Source organism: Carcharhinus amblyrhynchos, chromosome 2 (genome assembly GCF_965287045.1).
Source record: "Carcharhinus amblyrhynchos chromosome 2, sCarAmb.v2.hapA, whole genome shotgun sequence".
In the NCBI taxonomy this organism is placed as follows: Eukaryota; Metazoa; Chordata; class Chondrichthyes; order Carcharhiniformes; family Carcharhinidae; genus Carcharhinus; species Carcharhinus amblyrhynchos.
The window spans coordinates 143,149,965-143,170,568 of NC_137325.1; the positions used below are offsets into that span (position 1 = coordinate 143,149,965).

At 45.1% G+C, this 20,604-nt stretch overlaps 1 protein-coding gene across 1 annotated transcript in view; it reads right to left on the bottom strand.

Annotated features, from left to right (window-relative positions):
• The window catches only part of dlec1 (DLEC1 cilia and flagella associated protein), a 137,626-nt gene extending 120,606 nt beyond the window's left edge, over positions 1-17,020 (bottom strand). Inside the window, exons 1-6 of the mRNA XM_080214794.1 lie at positions 16,994-17,020; positions 15,268-15,360; positions 14,213-14,353; positions 10,052-10,211; positions 4,675-4,791; positions 481-671 (exon numbers count right to left, since the gene is read on the bottom strand). Coding sequence (XP_080070920.1) covers positions 481-671; positions 4,675-4,791; positions 10,052-10,211; positions 14,213-14,353; positions 15,268-15,360; positions 16,994-17,020 — 729 coding nt within the window. The remainder of the gene's footprint in view (positions 1-480; positions 672-4,674; positions 4,792-10,051; positions 10,212-14,212; positions 14,354-15,267; positions 15,361-16,993) is intronic.
• Positions 17,021-20,604: the final 3,584 nt, after the last annotated feature.

The window sequence follows — 20,604 nt, forward strand, 5'->3', positions numbered from 1 at the left end:
AAAAACCCTACAGTGCAGAAATAGGCCATTTGGCCCATCGAGTCTGCACCGACCACAATCCCAGCCAGGCCCTACCCCCATATCCCTACATATTTTACCCACTAATCCCTCTAACCTACACATCCCCAGGCACTAAGGGGCAATTTTTTAGCCTAGCCAATCAGACTAATCCACACATCTTTGGACTGTGGGAGGAAACCGGAGTACCCGGAGGAAACCCTCACAGACACGAGGAGAATGTGCAAACTCCACACAGACACTGACCCAAGCCGGGAATCAAATCCAGATGCCTGGCGCTGTGAGGCAGCAGTGCTAACCACTGTGCCATCATGCCACCCCTAATTCAGCTAATGTATTATACCTAAACATTTACTTCTTAATAAACTGTCTTAAAATTACTTACAAAACCCAACTGAAAATCTTCGGTATTCTTTGACACCCAATCACAAAATCTTACAGCATCCATGTTGGGCAACATACCGGGGGTTTGGGTACTTTTGGTTCTATGGATTCCTGAGAAGACGACACTAAAGTTAAGGATGATCTGCACTCCAGCATAGTGCAGGAAGCCTTGGGTTGGGTCATATCTGTGTATCCATCATCTACTGGGCTTTGGGAAATCCGTGTCTTGTAGCTCTCTGTCAGTTCAGGAAGGTAGACCTGAGGTTTTCCTGAACAGGAAGAACAGAAGAAACAAAAGAGAAATTGTAAACCAGTCAGTTCAACCTCTGTAGTGGGGAAGTTACAAGAAATAATGAAGGGACATAATATGCCTGCGCTTTGATAGATACAGATTAACCAGGGATAGTCAGCATGGATTTAAGGGAGGGTCATGTTTGACAAATGTAATCAAATTTTTTGAGGGGTAACCAGTAATATTGATAAGGGTGATGCAGTCCAAATGGACTTTAGCAAAGTTTCTAATAAGGTCCATCAGACCAGACTAGTCAAGAAAGTAAGGGCCCATGGGAATCCAAGGCAAAGTGGTTCATTGGATCCAAAATTGGCTGAGAAGCAGGAAACAGTGGGTGACAGTTGAGGGATGTGCCTATGACTGGAAGTTTGTTCCAATGGGGTTTCACAGGACTCGGTGCTGGGGCACTTGCTATTTGCGCATTAATGATTTGGACTTAAATGTAAAGGGTATGATCAAGAAGTTCATAGTTGACATGAGAAGTTGAAGGGTGGTAGATAGCGAGGAGGATAGCCACATACTGCAGGAGGATATCAATGAACTGGTCAGGTGGACAGAGCAATGGCAAACGGAATTCAACCCAGAAACATGTGAGGTAATGCATTTGGGGCCGGGGGGGGGTGCGGGTGGTGGCTAACAAAGCAAAAGATTACACTGTTAATGATAGGAGCCCTGGATAAGTACTAAAGATCAGAGTGCATATCCACAGATACCTAAACGTTGTAAGGCAGGTAGATAAGATAGTCAAGAAAGCATATGGAATATTTGTCTTTATTAGCTGAGCCATAGAATACAAAAGCAGGGAGATTACGCTGGAAGGTGCAGAACATCCAAAGATGTATGGGTTAGGTTGATTGGCCAAGCTAAATTGACCCTAGTGGCAGGGGGATTAGCAGGGTAAATATGTGGAGTTACGGGAATAGGGCCTAGTTGGAATTGTAGTCGGTGCAGACTCGATGGGCCGAACGGCCTCTTTCTGCACTGTAGGGATTCAATGATTTTATGAACTGTATGAAATGTTGGTGGTGGACAATTAAATAACTCACTGGAGGAAGAGGCTCCACAAACAACCCCATCCTCAATGACGGAGGAGCCCAGCACACCAGTGTAAAAGATAAGGCTGAAGCATTCACAACAAGCATTCAGCCAGAATTGCCAAGTGGATGATCCATCTCGGCCTTTCCTGGAGGTATCCAGTATCACAAATGCCAGCCTTCAGCCAATTTGATTCACTTCACGTAATATGAAGGAATAGCTGGAGGCACTGGATACTGCAAAGGCTATCGGCCCTGACAGTATTCCAGCAATAGTATTGAAAACCTGTGCTCCAGGAACTTGTCGCGCCCCTAGCCATCATGTCCCAGTAAATCTACAACTCTGGCATCTACCCAGCAATATGGAAAATTGCTGAGCTACGTTCCACGCACAAGAAACAGGACAAACCCAACCCAACCAATTACCACCCCATCAGCCTACTCTCTCATCAGTAAAATGATGGACAGGCCATCAACAGTGCTGTCAAACAGCACTTGCTTACCAACACTGCTCACTGACGCTCAGTTTAGATTCCGCCAGGGCCACTCAGTTCCTGACCTCATTACAGCATTAGTTCAAACATGGACAAAAAGGCTAACTGCCGGAAGTGAGATGAGAGTGACTGCCCTTGACATCATGGCAGCATCTATAATCAGATTGTAGAAGAGGCCCTTCAGCCCATCGGCTCTGCACCGGCACACAAAAAACCACCTGAACTCCCACCTAATTCCATTTACCAGTACTTGACTCGTAGCCTTGCCAAGTGCTCATCCAGGAACTTTTTTAAAGGATGTGAGGTAACCCGGGCAACATGGTGGCACAGTGGTTCGCACTGCTGCCTCACAGCGCCAGGGACCCGGGTTGGATTCCCAGCTTGGGAAACACACTGTGTGGAGTTTGCATGTTCTCCCCACATCTGCGTGGGTTTCCTCCGGGTGCTGCAGTTTCCTCCCACAGTCCGAAAGGCGTGCTGGTCAGGTGCATTGGCCATGCTAAATTCTCCCTTAGCGTACCTGAACCGGCACCAGAGTGTGGCGACTAGGCGATTTTCACAGTAACTTCATTGTAGTGTTAATGTAAGCCTACTTGTGACAACAATAAATAAGCTTTTAAAAAACCCCTCCCAGGCAGCACATTCCGGATCATCACCACCCTCTGGGTAAGAAATTTGACACCAAGCAGAACAAAGCAGTCCACTTGATTGGCACCCCATCTACAAACAATTAATTCCCTCCATCACTGATGCATAGTGTATACCTACGCAGATAGAACATAGAACATTACAGCGCAGAACAGGCCCTTCGGCCCACGATGTTGCGCCGACCAGTTAAAAAACAATGACACTCTCACCTAAACCAAACCCTTACCATCCATAAACCTATCCACTGATCTCTTAAACGCCCCCAAACTAGGCGCATTTACAACTGCAGCAGGCAGGGCATTCCAATCCCTCACCACCCTCTGGGTAAAGAACCTACCCCGACATCCGTCCTATAACTACAACCCCTTAATTTAAAGCTATGCCCCCTCGTGCTAGCTTTCTCCATCCGAGGAAAAAGGCTATCACTGTCCACTCTATCTAAACCTCTAATCATCTTATATGTTTCAATAAGGTCCCCTCGTAGCTGCCTTCTTTCTAACGAAAACAACCTCAAATCCCTCGGTCTCTCCTCATAGGACCTCCCCTCCATACCAGGCAACATCCTGGTAAACCTCCTCTGCACCCTCTCCAAAGCGTCCACATCCTTCCTGTAATGTGGGGACCAGAACTGCACACAATACTCCAAGTGCGGCCGCACCAGAGTTTTGTACAGTTGCAACATGACGCTGCGGCTCCTAAATTCAATCCCCCTACCAATGAACGCCAAGACACCGTATGCCTTCCTAACAACCCTATCTACTTGATTCCCAACTTTCAGGGATCTATGTACACATACACCTAGATCCCTCTGTTCATCCACACATGGACTGTAGTAGTTTTAGAAAGCAGCTCATTATCACCTTCTCAAGGGGCAATAAGCACATCCCTTGAATGAATAAAAAAAGTTGCTCAAACATGGTTCCCTTTTGGAATTTGCTCAAACTACTCTCTTATTATTTAAGTTTCCATGTATTTTTCTATTATATCTTGTGAAAGATTCCACTATCTCTCCTACCACCGACATTAAGCTAATTGGTTTTCATTCATAAGATGTGGGCGTTGCTGGCTAGGCCAGCATTTATTGTCCAGCCCTAATTACCCTCAAAGATCATGATGAGTTGCCTCCTTGAACTGCTGCAGGAGGGTAGGTGGTGCAGTGGTATTATCACTGGATAAGTAATCTAGAGACCCTGAGGACCTGGGTTCTAAACCCACTTTACAGATGGTGAAATTTGAATTCAACAAAGATTAAAAGTTTGATGATGCCAATGAAACCATTTTGTAAAAACCCATCTGGTTCATTAACATCTTTTGGGGAAGGAAGTCTGCTGTCCTTACCTGTATTGACCTACATGTGACTCCAGGGTCACAGCAACGTTGTTGACTCTGAAATGGTTCGGTTGTACCAAACTGCTGTAGGAAATTGGTCTTAGTCTCCTGAGCTTGTTCTATCTTTGGACTGCACAGTGGCATTGCTGCATCAGCACCAGGGACCTGGGTTTGATTCCCGGCTTGGGTCACTGTCTGTGTGGAGTCTGCACATTCTCTCTGTGTCTGCGTGGGTTTCCTCTGGATGCTCCAATTTCGTCCCACAGTCCGACAGACGTGCTGGTTAGGCGGATTGGCCGTGCTAAATTCTCCCTCAGTGTACCCGAACAGGTGCCAGAGTGTGGCGACTCGGGGATTTTCATAGTAACTTCATTGCAGTGTTAATTTAAGCCTACTTGTGACACTAACAAATTAAACAATCTCAGTTTTTATCCATAGGGACCTTATTAGCCCTTCCCCAGTCCTGGGATTTTACCTGCAGGTAGCGGTGCTTTGCTGGTCGCAGGTTTCTTTGTGATATAATCCTCGGGAACGATTAAGTTGTGCTTCTTAAGTAGCTCATTATCTATGCAGTCCCTGAAGAAAGACTTCACTGCAAGGAGATAAATGGGTAAGAAAGATTATCAGCAATGAATATCATGGCAACACAACTATAGAATTAGAGCCAATTAATGCTTTCAAATTATTATAGTGCAAGAAACACAGCATTCCAAATCATGCTCAGCAATCTTTAGCACTGCTGCTTGACCTGGGTTCGAATGCCAGCTTGGGTCACTGTCTGTGTGGAGTTCGCACATTCTCCTTGTATCTGCATGGGTTTCCTCCGGGTGCTCCTGTTTCTTCCCACAGTCCAAAGTTGTGCAGGTTAGGTTGATTGGCTACACTAAAATTGCCCCTTAGTGTCCGAGATGCGTAGATTAGAGGGATTAGCGGGTAAAATATGTAGGGATATGAGGTAGGGCCTGGGGCGGGGCTGTGGTCAGTACAGACTCAATGGGCCAAATGGCCTCTTTCTGCACTGTAGGATTTCTGTGACTCTATGATCTCCCACAAACAGCAAAGTAACAATCAGTTTTACTGATATTATTTAAGGGATAAAACATGGGCCAAGATATTGGGAAGAACTCTCTTGCTCTTGATCCCTTATGTCTTCAGACATGGTCTTGGTTAAATATTCCGATCCACAGATGCAATTTCCAACACTTGCAGCACTCTCTCAGTGAAAATAGTGGAATTTGTTGGACAACGGATTTCACTCCCAATAACCTTCATTTGCAACCATGTTTTTGAGGTGCATGCATCTTCAGCCAGCATCTGGGGCTACAGGATATGTATTTGAGAATGAGTGTAATCCTGCCGATTTTGATGCACATTCCATTCTCCAATGCCAGAACTTGCACCCAAATAGAAAAATCCTTACTCAAACCCTTACTGGCTAGGGCGACAGATGGAATTTTAGAGGGCCGCTGACTACTGCAGAATGGCATTCAGAAAAGCTACCGCTGTGGGAAAGCTGGAAGAGAAAGGTGTTGAATTAAAAATGCAACAAAAAGACAGCATTCATTGATTTAGAACTTTGCAAGCATTACTACACTGCATACAATAGGAGAATTTCACAGTAACTTCATTGCAATGTTAATGTAAGCCTTACATGTGACTAATAACTTTATAAACTTTACTTTTACAATAGTTGCCAACTGTGGCACAGTGATAGTGCACTGATAGTGTTCGATAATGAGGACGTGCCTGTCTACATCAACACAATGAAGTGAAATGGTCGACAGCTTCAAGTTTCTATGTGTCTAGGTCACCAACAATTTGCCCTGGCTCCCCCATGCTGATGCTATAGTTAAGAAAGCCCAACGATGCCTCTACTTTCTCAGAAGGCTAAGGAAATTGAGCACGTCCACTACAACTCTCACCAACATTTAAAGATGCACCAGAGAAAGCATTCTTTCTAGTTGTATCACAGCTTGGTATGGGCTCCTGTTCTGCCCAAGACCATAAGAAAGTACAAAAGGGTCATGAATGAAACCCAGTCCATCACTCAAACAGCCTCCCATCCATTGACTCTGTCTACACTTCCCTCTGCCTCAGAAAAGCAGCCAGCATAATCAAGGACCCCAAGCACCCCGGACATTCTCTCTTCACCTTCTTCCGTAGGGAGAAAGATACAAAAGTCTGAGGTCACGTACCAACTGACTCAAGAACAGGTTCTTCCCTGATGCTGTCAGACTTTTGAATGGACTTACTTTGCAGTAAGTTGATCTTTCTCTACACCCTAGCTATGACTGTAACACTACATTCTGTACTCTCTCCTTTCCTTCTCTATGAAAGGTATGCTTTGTCCGTATAGCATGCAAGAAACAATACTTTTCACAGTATGTTAATACATGTGACAATAATAAATCAAATCTATACCTCTCTTCTCCAGTTATTTCCTGGCCCAAACCCCTCTCCTGCCTAAGAGACATAGGGAGATAACTGTGAAGCAAAAAAAAATCCCTTTATAGTTGGTTGCGTCACTGTCAAACCTCATTAGTTTGAATACCTTTAAGGAGACAGAGAAGAGTTTCTGATGTTTGCTTTTCCTAAACTCTGGATTTTTGCCTCTTGCAGGAATTTGTGCGGCTGTAGAGATGGGGAGCAGGCAGGTCAGGGGGCTTGATGTGCTGAAGTTAGTGCCTGTATAGGTCAGGTTTGATGAACCAGCTGATCTTTGCCTGTCCTTTTTCACACATTGAGTGCACCACAGTGCTGTTTTATTTCTTAGAGCAGCTCCTGAGATTGAAATCAGTGTGGTTGTGGTTTCAATTCTATTTGAAGTTCTGATGTGGAGATGCCAGCATTGGACTGGGGTGGGCACAGTAAGTAATCTCACAACACCAGGTGAAAGTCCAATAGGTTTATTTGGTAGCACAAGCTTTCAGAATGTTGCTCCTTCTTCAGGTGAATGAGAAGTTGTGTTCACAAAAAGGCACATACAGACACAAACTCAATTTACAAGATAATGGTTGGAAAGCGAGTCTTAACAGGTAATCAAATCTTAAAGATACAGACAATGTAAGTGGAGAGAGGGTTAAGCACAGGTTAAAGAGATATGTATTGTCTCTAGCCAGCACAGTTTGTGAGATTTTGCAAACCTAGGCAAGTCATGGGGGTTATACATGGTGTGACGTGAACCCAAGGTCCCGGTTGAGGCCGTTCTCATGTGTGCAGAACTTGGCTATCGGATCTGATTTTCAGGTAAGCATTCTCCAAGATAGCCTTCATGGCATACAACAATGCAGAATCGCTGAGCAGAAACTGATAGCCAAGCTCTGCACACATGAGGACGGCCTCAACAGGGATCTTGGGTTCATGTCACACTGTCTGTAACCCCCGTGACCAGCCTGGGTTTGCAAAAATCTCACTAACCGTCCTGGCTGGAGACAATTCATGCCTCTTCAACCTGTGCTTAACCCTCTCTCCACTCACATTGTCTGCACCTGTGAAGATTTGATTACCTGTTAAGACTCGCATTCCAACCAGTATCTTGTAATTGAGTTTGTGCCTATATATGCCCGGTCTGTGAACTGAACTCTTCACGCACCTGATGGAGGGACAACGCTCGAAAGCTCGTGCTAAAAGATAAACTTGTTGGATTTTAATCTGGTATTGTGAGATTACTTACTATTTGACATTCAATATAGTATAAAACTGGACTGCTGCCAGTAATAATTCACAGTTGACTTTGATAATATGTAAATGTGACCACATTTCAGTTATACACAGCAAAAGGTTTATTCTTTTCTGATAAAACATTGACTTATTATTAAATTATGTGGTCCATTCGCAAAGTGCTAGGTACAAGCTGGACTTTCTTTATTAATTTCTGGGAATCAGGCAGGTAACAAGCTATCATGGTTCAGAATTTAAAAGCCTATTAATTTTACAGCCCTATTCGTCCCCTGGTTAACCTTGGCGAGATTCAGATAGTTCAGGAATGTTGTGCACTTAAAAGCCAGAATGCAGGGTGAAATTAGTTGAGGGGGTTGAGCTATGAGGAGAGGCTGAATAAACTGGGCTTGTACTCGTTAGAGTTTAGAAGAATGAGGGGAGATCTCATTGAGACATATAAGATGATGAATGGGATGGATAGGATAGAGGTGGAGAGACTCTTCCTGCTCAAAAAAGACAGTAGGACTAGGGGGCACAGCCTCAAGATAAAAGGGGGGCGGTTTAGAACGGAGTTGAGGAGGAACTTCTTCACTCAAAGGGTGGTGAATCTCTGGAATTCTCTACCCGTTGAAGTGGTGGAGGCTGCCTCGCTAAATATTTTTAAGACGCGGGTTGATGGGTTTTTGATAAGAGAGGGGATTAAGGGTTATGGGGAGAGGGCGGGAAAGTGGAACTGAGCAGCGACAGATCAGCCATGATCTTATTGAATGGCGGGGCAGGCTCGAAGGGCTAGATGGCCTACTCCTGCTCCTATTTCTTATGTTCTTATGTTCTTGCATGTGACAACAACCCACTCGCTAACCAAACCTCAGGGTTTACACAGATGCCTCAGACTTTTGAATAGACCTACCTCGCAACTAAGTTGATCTTTCTTTACACCCTAGCTATGACTGTAACACTACATTCTGCACACTCTCCTTTCCTTCCCTCTGAACGGTATGCTTTGTCTGTATAGTGCGCAAGAAACAATACTTTTCACTGTATACTAATACCTGTGACAATAATAAAGCAAATCAAACTGTTATATCTGGAAGTCAGCGAGGTCACGTCAGGTTCCGACGTCCTTCTAACTCTGGCTTGCACTGACTTCCACCCCTAATCACCCACCCCATTCCATAATCTCTAGGCACAGCTCCATATGTACTGTAGCCAAATAAACACAGAAAATACCAAGATAAAAGCCGTCAACAATAGAACCACAGAAATGTTACAGCACAGAAGGAGGCCATTTGGCCCATCTTGTCCATACCAGCCGGAGGACACCCTTTCTAATCCCACTTTCCTGTACCTGGCCCATAGCCCTACAAGAGTGTCTGCCTCCACCACCAACTCAGGGAGCAAATTCCATGCTATAAGAAACACAGCATTCCAAATTGTGCCCAGCAGTCTCCCACAAATAGCAAACTCACAATAGCAGCGAATTCCAGACACCCGCCACCCTTTATAAAAAGAAATTCTTCCTCCTGTCCCCTCTACCCCAACTGCCACTTATCTTGAATCGATGTCCCCTGGTTCTAGAATTCTCCACCAAGAGGAATAATTTTATCCTGTCCACTCTATCTCTTCCCCCTTCAAAATTGCATACAATTTTACCAAGTCACCCCTCAGCCTTCTTTGTTCCAATGTTTGATTTGTATCACAATGTCTTTCACAGACAATCCACCAACATTCACTCCCTGGAAAAAGAAATGTTTGGTGAAGGAGCAGAAGGTGATCAAAACCAATGGCAACAGTCTCGGCAAGAGTCAATCTACCGAGGGTGAGAAGGGAAGATTTCAAGACTAGGGCCAAAAGAGAAAATGCTGGAAAATCTCAGCGGGTTCGGCAGCATCTGCGAGGAGAGAAAAGAGCTGACGTTTTGAGTTCAGATGACCCTTTGTCAAAGCTGTCCACCTTTGACAAAGAGTCATTCCGGACTCACCTTCAGCTCTTTTTCTCTCCTCACAGATGCTGCCAGACCTGCTGACATTTTTCAGTATTTTCTCTTTTGGTTTCAGATTCCAGCATCTGTGGTGATCTGCTTTTACAAGACTGGAGTCCTTGTTTCTGATCCCCTCCTGATTAGAAAGATTCCAGCGTTTTGAACTATTTCTTCCTGTCAAGCACTAGTGTTATGTGACCAGTGGGTTTACCTGATGGCATTCCCAGTGATTTATGATCCTGTTCACTTCCATAACTCTTTTCTTTGTTCATCTCCTTCTCCTCTGCTGCTGTGGCCCGTGCCCGGGCCTGGATAATGTGCTTTTCCACTGCATCAGCTTCTGCGATTCGTCTGTCATACTCTGTGTGAATCTATTTAGTGATCACCAAAATTCATGGATTTTAAATTGATGGCCACATTTAAAACAGACATTGAATTCTGCCCTTTGAAGTGGTGGAGGCTACCTCGCTGAATATATTTAAGTCACAGGTAGATAGATTTCTGATAGACACGGGAATTAAGGGTTATGGGGAGAAAGCAGAAAAGTGGAACTGATCCACTTTAGATCAGCCATGATCTTATTGAATGGTGGGGCAGGCTCAAAGGGCTAGATGGCCTACTCCTGCTCCTATTTCTTATGTCCTTACATGTTTTTAAACTGCTCTAGCAGCCAACTGTTGATGGAAATTCATTGTGTAAAATATTAGCCTGGCTTTCTCTTTCAGGTGCTGAATGACCCTTTGTGCCTCCTGTTCCAAACTGACCACGTGTGACTTATAGTTTGAGCGTAATCCACTGGTTTTGAGCTAATACTGAGCCTGTGTACACTGAGGCACAGGGGTTTTGTGGTGGATCCTTGATATAAATTTACATCCCAGCCTTTCCCCACATTGAAATCCTCCATCTTAGAGCTCCCTAAGGAACGGGGGAAGTGTGGAATCTGCTGCTATGAGCTCTCTTTTGATCCTTTGGTTAGATACTTGGAGGCCAAACGAGTGCAAGAGAAAATCTCCAAAATAGGGAGAAGCAAAATATTCAGCTTGCCAAGCCAATCTATAGCTTAAAATAAAACAACAAAAGCAAATACTACACGCACTGGAACTCTGATGCAAAAAACAGAACAGTTCCTGGGACTTGATGTTTTGAGTTATAAGGAGAGGCTGGATAGACTGGGACTTTTTCCCTGGAGCGTAGGAGGCGTGGGGGTGATCTTATAGAGGTTTATAAAATAATGAGGGGACTAGATTAGCTAGATAGTCAACACCTTTTCCCAAAGGAAGGGGAGTCGAAAACTAGAGGGCATAGGTTTAAGATGAAAGGGGAGAGATTCAAAAGGGTCCAGAGGGGTAATTTTCTCACACAGAGGATGGTGAGTGTCTGGAACGAGTTGCCAGACGTAGTAGTAGAGGTGGGTACAATTTTATCTTTTAAAAAGCATTTAGACAGTTACATGGGTAAGTTGGGCATAGAGGGATATGGACAAAGCACAGGCAATTAAGACTACCTTAGTGGTAAAAACTGGGCGGCATGGACAAGTTGGGCCAAAAGGTCTGTTTCCAAGCTGTAAACCTCTATGAGTCTATGAACATAAGAAATAGGAGCAGGAGTAGGCCATCTAGCCCTTCGAGCCTGCCCTGCCATTCAACAAGACCATGGCTGATCTGAAGTGGATCAGTTCCACTTTCCCACTTTCTCCCCATAACCCTTAATTCCCTTGTCTATCAGAAACCTATCTACCCGTGACTTGAATATATTTAGCGAGGCAACCTCCACCACTTCAATGGGCAGAGAATTCCAGAGATCCACCACCCTTTGAGCGAAGAAGTTCCTCCTCAACTCTGATCTAAACTGACTCCCCCCCCTTATTTTGAGGCTGTGCCCTCTAGTTCTGCTATCTTTTCTAAGCAGGAAGAATCTCTTTACCTCTACCCTATCTATCCCCTTCATTATCTTATATGTCTCTATAAGATCCCCCCCTCATCCTTCTAAACTCCAATGAGTACAGACCCAGTCTATTCAATCTCTCCTCATAGGCTAACCCCCTCATCTCTGGTATCAGCCTAGTGAACCTTCTTCTCTGTACTCCCTCCAAGGCCAATATATCCTTCCGCAAATGCAGCGACCAAAACTGCACACAGTACTCCAGCTGCAGCCTCACCAGTACCCTGTACAGTTGCAGCAAGACCTCCCTACTTTTCTATTCTATCCCCCTCGCTATAAAGGCCAACATTTCATTCGCCTTCTTGATCCCCTGCTGCGCCTGCAGACTGGGTTTTTGCGATTCGTGCACAAGGACCCCCAGGTCCCTCTGCACCGTAGCATGCTGCAGCTTTTCGCCTTTTAAATTATAATCCCTCCTCCTATTATTTCTACCAAAGTGGATAACCCCACATTTGCTAACATTGTACTCCATCTGCCAGGTCCTCGCCCACTCGCTCAGCCTATCCAGATCTCTCTGCAGACTTTCCACACCTTCCACACAATTTGTTTTTTCCACTCATCTTCGTGTCATCAGCAAAATTTCGTTACCCTACACTCAGCCCCCTCCTCCAGATCATCTATATAAATGGTAAACAGTCTATGTAAATGAGCTCTGAAACACACAGCACTGCAATATCTGTTGGAGCGAGAAACAGAGTCAATGTGTCACGTCAATGACTTTCCATTAGTATTGGAAGATGTTCATGAAGAACAGGAAAGCAACAAAAAGGGAATTCTCTGTGATAAAGCGAAGGGTAGGAGTGATGAATTGACCTTAGTGAGTATGGTGTCAGGCAGGATTAGTTAATAATGAGATAGAAACAAAAGATATGTCCAAAGGGCGTGTAAATGGAAGAACAGCAGATAGAAAGGGAAGCGTGGCTAAGAGGAAAATGCTTCCACAGCCCAATATTGTGGCAGACATAAGGTAGGTAAGACCCCGGGAGTGGGACCACTCTCAGCTGTGTAGCAACAACGAATCCCCAAGCAGGACGCAGCAGACACCACCTTCCCTCACAGTGCATCTTTATTATTAAGGTATGCAGGCCCAGTTTTGACCCCCATTATCTGTTCACAGGCACACTGGGAAGTCAGGTTTCATAAAGGGCAGTAAGAAGTCTCACAACACCAGGTTAAAGTCCAACAGGTTTATCTGATAGCACAAGGTTTGTGAACAGAACTCTCACTTGCCTGATGAAGGAGCAGTACTCTGAAAGCTAGTGGCTTGTGCTATCAAATAAACCTATTGGACTTTAACCTGGTGTTGTGAAACTTCTTACTGTGTTTTTCCCAGTCCAACGCCAGCATCACCATTTCATAAAGGGCATCGGTCTCCAGTGTAAAGAGTTGGCAATTAACCAGGGTTCCTGCTCCAGCAAATATCCGGTGACTCATGTCCAGGAAAGTATGAGATTTTTGAAGAGCAAAGACAGCAGCCTGGGCTCACTGATGAAACTTCTCACTTTGGGTTATCCTGCAGACATTCGTAGCCTCTGTTCAGGCCCCAGAAATGGCCATGTGATCAAGAATGTAATGTGAATTGCACCTAATGACCATCTCGGAGGGAAGAATGAACGCCTCCAGGAGATGGTAGTCATGATGTTGGGATGACACGGTGGCACAGTGGTTAGTACTACTACCTCACAGCACCAGGAACCCGGGTTCAATTCCCAGCTTGGGTCACTAGCTGTGTGGAGTCTGCACATTCTCCCCGTGTCTGTATGGATTTCCTCTGGGTGCTCCAATTTCCTCCCACAGTCCAAAGATGTGTGGGTTAGGTGCATTGGCCATGCTAAAATGCTGCTTATTGTCAGGGGGACTAGCTAAGGTAAAAGCATGGAGTTACGGGGATAGGGCCTGGGTGGGATTGTATCAGTGCAGACTCGATGGACTGAATGGCCTCCTTCTGCACTGTAGGATTCTATGTGGAGATGCCAGTGTTGGACTGGGTGGGGACAGCAAGAAGTCTCACAATACCAGATTAAAGTCCAACAATTTGGAATCAGGAGTTTTCGGAGAGCTGTTCCTTCCTCAGGCGAGCGGAGAGATCGGTTTCACAAACGCAGCACTGTCCTACCTCTCCACTCACCTGTTAACAGGGCAGCGCTCTGAAAGCTCCTGATTCCAAATAAACCTGTTGGACTTTAACCTGGTGTTGTGAGACTTCTTACTGTGCCCATCCCAGTCCAACACTGGCATCTCCACATAGAAGCCTAGCGTTGTGAGACTTCTTACTGTCCCTTCTGAAGAGGAGGAGGGGAGAAAAGGAGTCAACTGGAAGGGGGGGGAAAACATCTGTAAAAGGAACAGCTTCAAATACAGTCTATGTCTTGGATAATTGTCAGCACTAAATGAGGCAAAGCAAGGAAGCAGGAAAAGAAAAAGGTCATACCTCTTGTAGCTGTTGCACAAATCTCTCATGGTACTCATTGTCTCCACCACGTGATCTCAGAAGGTTCTTTATTACATCCTTGCCAATAACTTTTCCAGTGTAAAACTCTTTGAAGACACTTGCCAACAAAAATGATATATCCTATTTGACAAAAAAAAATTGCCAGATTCCATCTTTGTTCAGCAGTTTGTGGTGAATTAACTGAAGTCAGTCAGGGTGGCAACAGAGGTGTTACAATTGAGTATCAGTATTCCTGGGTTGGAGAGGAGGTAATCTGCCAGGGTTTCCACTCCAATTCACTCTCCAGAACCCCTCTACTCAATATCCACTTGTTTGGGGTTTTGGTGGGGACAAAATTCATCTCACCGGTGGTGTCTATCCTAAAAGTGTCTACTGCCATCACTTTGCCAGCCGACGAGTTGGAGGTGGGACAGATTATCACAAAGGCTGTTTACAAAGCTTATCTAACCAAAGCACTCAGATCAACAGTCTACAGAGTCTACTTAGCCAGTCTCTCTGTGAACTTGAGGCATCAGAACACACGACTAAAACTACAGCAACCTCTCTGATTAACAGAGGACTATTTCTCCAGTAGTCAGTGGAGGCCAGTTACATAATAAAGATCGATTATACCTCCAGTGAAATAAAGTGAGTGAGGAACAGTAACAAGACACAAATACTTCTCCATCAAATACAGTTTTTGGAGGAACTGGAAGTGTGAAATTGTGGTCGCGCCGCAGCAAGGTGATGGGAAAGCTGAATCCTAGCTCAGCGAGAAATGCTACGAGAGCTTTGCGGTGGCAAACTTTGGCAAATCGGTCACCCCACTCGCTGATAACAAAACAAGATTTCACAGAAGTTTCAGCACGTAAACCAAAAGTTCTAGTGAGTAGCTGGTGCATTAATGGAACACTAGCAAATGCTGCTCTGGTTTTTGGCATCAAAAACAACTTTAGATAGCCATTACTCAATACAATTAATGTCAGATTCACCACGGAGTTTTACATTTAAACGAAAGGCTCTAATTAACTTGGTTGAGTGTAATGACTTTTTACCTGTGTTTTGTCCGATGTCGGACAGTGTCTGTACATAAATGGTTCGGAAGAAGCAGTCTGGTCATTGTCGTTTTTGTACAGCTCACACTCATCCTGACAGGAATAATAATAAAGAAACAGGTAGACAAAAAGCTTTCAATCACTCCATAATTTAAGCTCCAACATGTGTAAAAGAAAGTTTGGGATGAATCAATTGACATTTTCTTGTTTACAAAGGGAATGTTCAAAACTGCGAGTAAACATTCCAATTCATTGGACGTAAAGTACTTTGAGGTGTCCTGGGGTCTCGAATGACATAACAACAACGTGACTTTCAAGCCATTGTCTGTTGTCTGTGTTGTTACAGTTGGAAGTCTCAACACCAGGTTAAAGCCCAACAGGTTTATTTGGAATCATGAGCTTTCGGAGCACTGCTCCTTCATCAGGTGACTGATGAAGCAGCAGTGTTCCAAAAGCTTGTGATTCCAAATAAATCTGTTGGAATTTAACCTGGTATTGTGAGACTTCTTACTGCGCCCACCCCAGTTCAACACTGGCATCTCCACATCATTGTTATAGTTGAACCACATTTCTGCTTTCTTGTTGACCAAGGGTTAGGGTGCAGCACCTTTTCTAGCTATAGTTTCCTCTGGCTGCATCTCATATCATGCAGGGTGGCATGGTGACACAGGGGCAGCAGGGTAGCACGGTGGTTAGCATATCTGCCTCACTGGGCCAGGGATCCAGGTTCGATTCCCGGCTTGGGTCACTGCCTGTGTGGAGTTTGCACGTTCTCCCTGTGTCTGCATGGGTTTCCTCTGGGTGCTCCGATTTCCTCCCAAAGATGTGCAGGTTAGGTGGATTGGCCATGCTAAATTACCCCCAATGTCAGGGGAGCTAGCTAGGGTAAATGCATGGGGTCGTGGGATAGGACCTGGGTGGGATCGTGGTCGTGCAGACTCAATGGGCCGAATGGCCTCCTTCTACACTGGAGCGTTCTATGTTTCTATGATTTTATGCTGTCTTACAGTCAAAATATAAATATTCACAAATTGATAACATGTGCTTTTACATATTAGCATACTCAGTGTATATTATCAAGTGCTATTAAATCTCTCTTACTTCCCAATAATGTGTTCAACTTAGCTTCTACCAAGTCCACTGAGCTCCAGGCCACCTCACAGCTTTTGTCCAAGCATTGAAACAGCTGAGCTGAATTCCAGAGATGTGAGAGTGACCACCTTCACATCAAGGCAGCATTAGGCCAAATGTGGCAGCACTCATTTAAAATGATGTCAATGGGGATGAGAGTGAGAACTCAACAGAGGCTTCAGTCATACAAGGCTTGATAGAACATAGAACACTACAGCACAAACAGGCCCTTCAGCCCACAAGTTGCGCCGATCGCATCCAAACCTACCAAGCCATAGGACTATCTGTAACTCCCAATCCCATTAAATCCCATATACTCATCCAGAAGTCTTTTAAAAGACCCCAGTGAGTTCACCTCTACCACCACTAATGGCAGCCGATTCCACTCACTCACCACCCTCTGAGTGAAAAACTTACCCCTGACATCTCCTCTGTACTTGCTTCCCAGCACCTTAAACCGGTGTACTCTCGTAGCGACCATTTCAGCCCTGGAAAATAGCCTCCAAGAATCCACCCTATCTATTCCTCTCAACATTTTATAAACCTCTATCAGGTCGCCTCTCAACCTTCGTCTCTCCAGGGAGAAGAGACCTACCTCCCTTAACCGTTCTTCATAAGGCATGCCTCCCAATCCAGGCAACATCCTTGTAAATCTCCTTTGCACTCTCTCAATAGCTTCCACATCCTTTCTGTAGTGAGGTGACCAGAACTGCACACAGAAGTCCAAGTGGGGTCTGACAAGGGTCTTATAAAGTTGCAGCATTACCTCCCGACTCCGAAACTCAATCCCTCGATTAATGAAGGCCAGTACACCATATGCCTTCTTGACCACATCCTCCACCTGTGAGGCCAATTTGAGCGCCCTATGGACCCGGACCCCAATATCCTTCTGCTCCTCAACACTGCTAAGACTCCTACCCTTGATATTGTACTCCTTCATCCCATTGGTCCTGCCAAAATGGACCACTACACATTTATCCACGTTGAAGTCCATCTGCCACTTCTCCGCCCAGTCTTGCATCCTATCTATGTCACACTGCAATTTCTGACATCCCTCCAGACTATCCACAACACCACCAACCTTCATGTCGTTGGCGAACTTACTAACCCATCCCTCCACTTCCTCATCCAGGTCATTTATGAAAATGACAAACAGCAGGGGTCCTAGAACAGATCCCTGGGGCACTGCACTGGTGACTGACCTCCATGCAGAAAAAGACTCATCCACAACCACTGTCTGCCTTCTGCAGGCAAGCCAGTTCTGGATCCACAAGGCCAAAGCCCCTTGGATACCATGCCCTCTCACCTTCTCAAGAAGTCTTGCATGGGGGACCTTATCAAACGCCTTGCTGAAGTCCATGTAAACCACGTCCACCGCTCTTCCTTCGTCAATGTGTTCAGTCACATTTTCAAAGAACTCAACTAGGCTCGTAAGGCACGGCCTGCCCTTGACAAAGCCGTGTTGACTATTTCTGATCATTCTAAACTTCTCTAAATGCTCATAAATCTTGTCCCTCAGAATCCTCTCCATCAACTTACCAACCACTGAGGTCAGACTCACCGGTCGGTAATTTCCTGGGCTATCCCTGTTCCCTTTCTTGAAAATAGGAACCATTGATGACAGAAGACAGGGGAGGGTAGTTGTAGAGAGTTATTTTTCAAACTGTGACCAGTGGTGTGCCTCAGCAATCAGTGCTGCATCCACTGTTATTTGTCATTTATATTAATAATTTGGATGAGAATTTAGGAGGTATGGTTAGTAAGTTTGCAAATGACACCAAGATTGGTGGCATAGTGGATACTGAAGAAGGTTATTTTGGATTGCAATGGGATCTTGATCAATTGGGCCAGTGGGCTGATGAATGGCAGATGGAGTTTAATTTAGATAAATGCGAGGTGATACAGTTTGGCAGATTGAACCAGGGCAGGACTTTACTCAGTTAATAGTAGGGCATTGTGGAGAGTTACAGAACAAAGAGATCGAGGAGTACATGTTCATAGCTTAGAATCATAAAAACGCTACAGTGCACGCCATTTGACCCATCGAGTTTGCACCGACCACAATCCCACCCAGGCCATACTCCCATATCCCTACATATTTTACCCGCTAATCCCTCTAACCTACGCATCTCAGGACACTAAGGGGCAATTTTAGCATGGCCAATCAACCTAACTTGCACATCTTTGAACTGTGGGAGGAAACCGGAGTACCCGGAGGAAACCCACGCACACATGAGGAGAATGTGCAAACTCTACACAGACAGTGGCCCAAGCTGGGAATCGAACCCAGGTCCCTGGAGCTGTGAAGCAGCTTCTTGAATGTGGAGTCACAGGTGGGCAGAGTGGTGACGAAAGCATTCAGCGTGCTTGGTTTCATTGGCCAGAACATTGAATACAGGAGTTGGGATGTCTTGTTGAAGTTGTACAAGATATTGTAAGGCCACACTTGGAATACTGTTCAGTTCTGGACACCCTATTATAGAAAGGATATTATTAAATGAAAAAGAATGCAGAAAAGGTTTACTAGGAAGCTACTAGGACTTGATGGTTTGAGTTATAAGGAGAGACTGGGGAGACAGGGACTTTTTATTTCCTGGAGCGTAGGAGGCTTAGGAATGATCTTATAGAGGTCTATAAAATAATGAGGGGCATACTCTAGGTAGACAGTCAACATCTTTTCCCAAAAGTAGGGGAATCTAAAATTATGACTTTTCTCACATGTCTGTTGTGTGACACTGCATTGAATGCCTTCTGAAATTCCAAGTTGCAGGACCCCATCTCTTTTCCTTCCTAAGTCATTGGTATCAATGTGGATCACAACCTCAGGCTGTTCACCCAAACTCAAGAAAACTGTCCTACAGCCACTCTGTGATCCCTTGACACAAGGGGGGCAACATACCATCCTGGAGTCATGTCCATGGCCACAGAAATGCCTGCCCACTCCCCCGACTATTGAATCCTCTATCACTATCCTGTGTTCTTCCTCACCAGTCAAGCTAGTCTTGGTGCCACAAACCCAGTTCTGGCTGCACTCCTCTGAGGAACCAGTGCCCTTAAAACTTTCAAAAAACAAACTTTCAAAACAAAAAACTAATTTCTGAGCAGGGACTTCTGTCATATCTGCCTAGTTCTCTTGGAATGCCCAGTGGCCATCCATATCATTAAGCTGCAATGTAATAATAAGAATATAAGAACATAAGAAATAGGAGCAGGAGTAGGCCATCTAGCCCTTCGAACCTGCCCCGCCATTCAACAAGATCATGGCTGATCTAAAGTGGATCAGTTCCACTTTCCCGCTTTCTCCCCATAACCCTTAATTCTGTTGTCTGTCAAAAATCTATCTACCCGTGACTTAAATATATTCAACGAGGTAGCCTCCACCACTTCAATGGGCAGAGAATTCCAGAGATTCACCACCCTTTGAGTGAAGAAGTTCCTCCTCAACTCCATTCTAAACTGCCACCGCACACCCCCCCCGCCCCGCCCCCCACCCCCCACTTATTTTGAGGCTGTACCCTCTAGTTCTGGTTTCCTTTCTAAGCAGAAAGAATCTCTCTACCTCCACCCTATGTAGCCCCTTCATTATCTTGTAAGACTCGATAAGATCCCCCCTCAGTCTTCTAAACTCCAACAAGTACAGGCCCAGTCTATTTAATCTCTCCTCATAAGCTAACCCCCTCATCTCCGGTATCAGCCTGATGAACCTTCTCTGTAGTCCCTCCAAGGTCAATATATCCTTACGCAAATAAGGGGGCCAAAACTGCACACAGTACTCCAGTTGCGGCCTCACCGGTGCCCTGCACAGCTGCAGCAAGACCTCCCTGCTTTTATATTCTATCCCCCTCGCTATAATAAGGTATAATAAGGTACAGAGGAGATTTACAAGGATGTTGCCTGGACTGGGAGGCATGCCTTATGAAGTTAGGTTGAGGGAACTGGGTCTCTTTTCCCTGGAGAGACGTAGGTTGAGAGGCGACCTGATAGAGGTTTATAAAATGTTGAGAGGAATAGATAGGGTGGATTCTCAGAGGCTATTTCCCCGGGTTGAAATGGTCGCTACGAGAGGACACAGGTTTAAGGTGCGGGGAGGAAAGTACAGAAGTGATGTTAGGGGTAAGTTTTTCACTCAGAGGGTGGTGAGTGAATGGAATCAGCTGCCGTCAGTGGTGGTGGAGGCGAACTCGCTGGGGTCTTTTAAAAGACTTC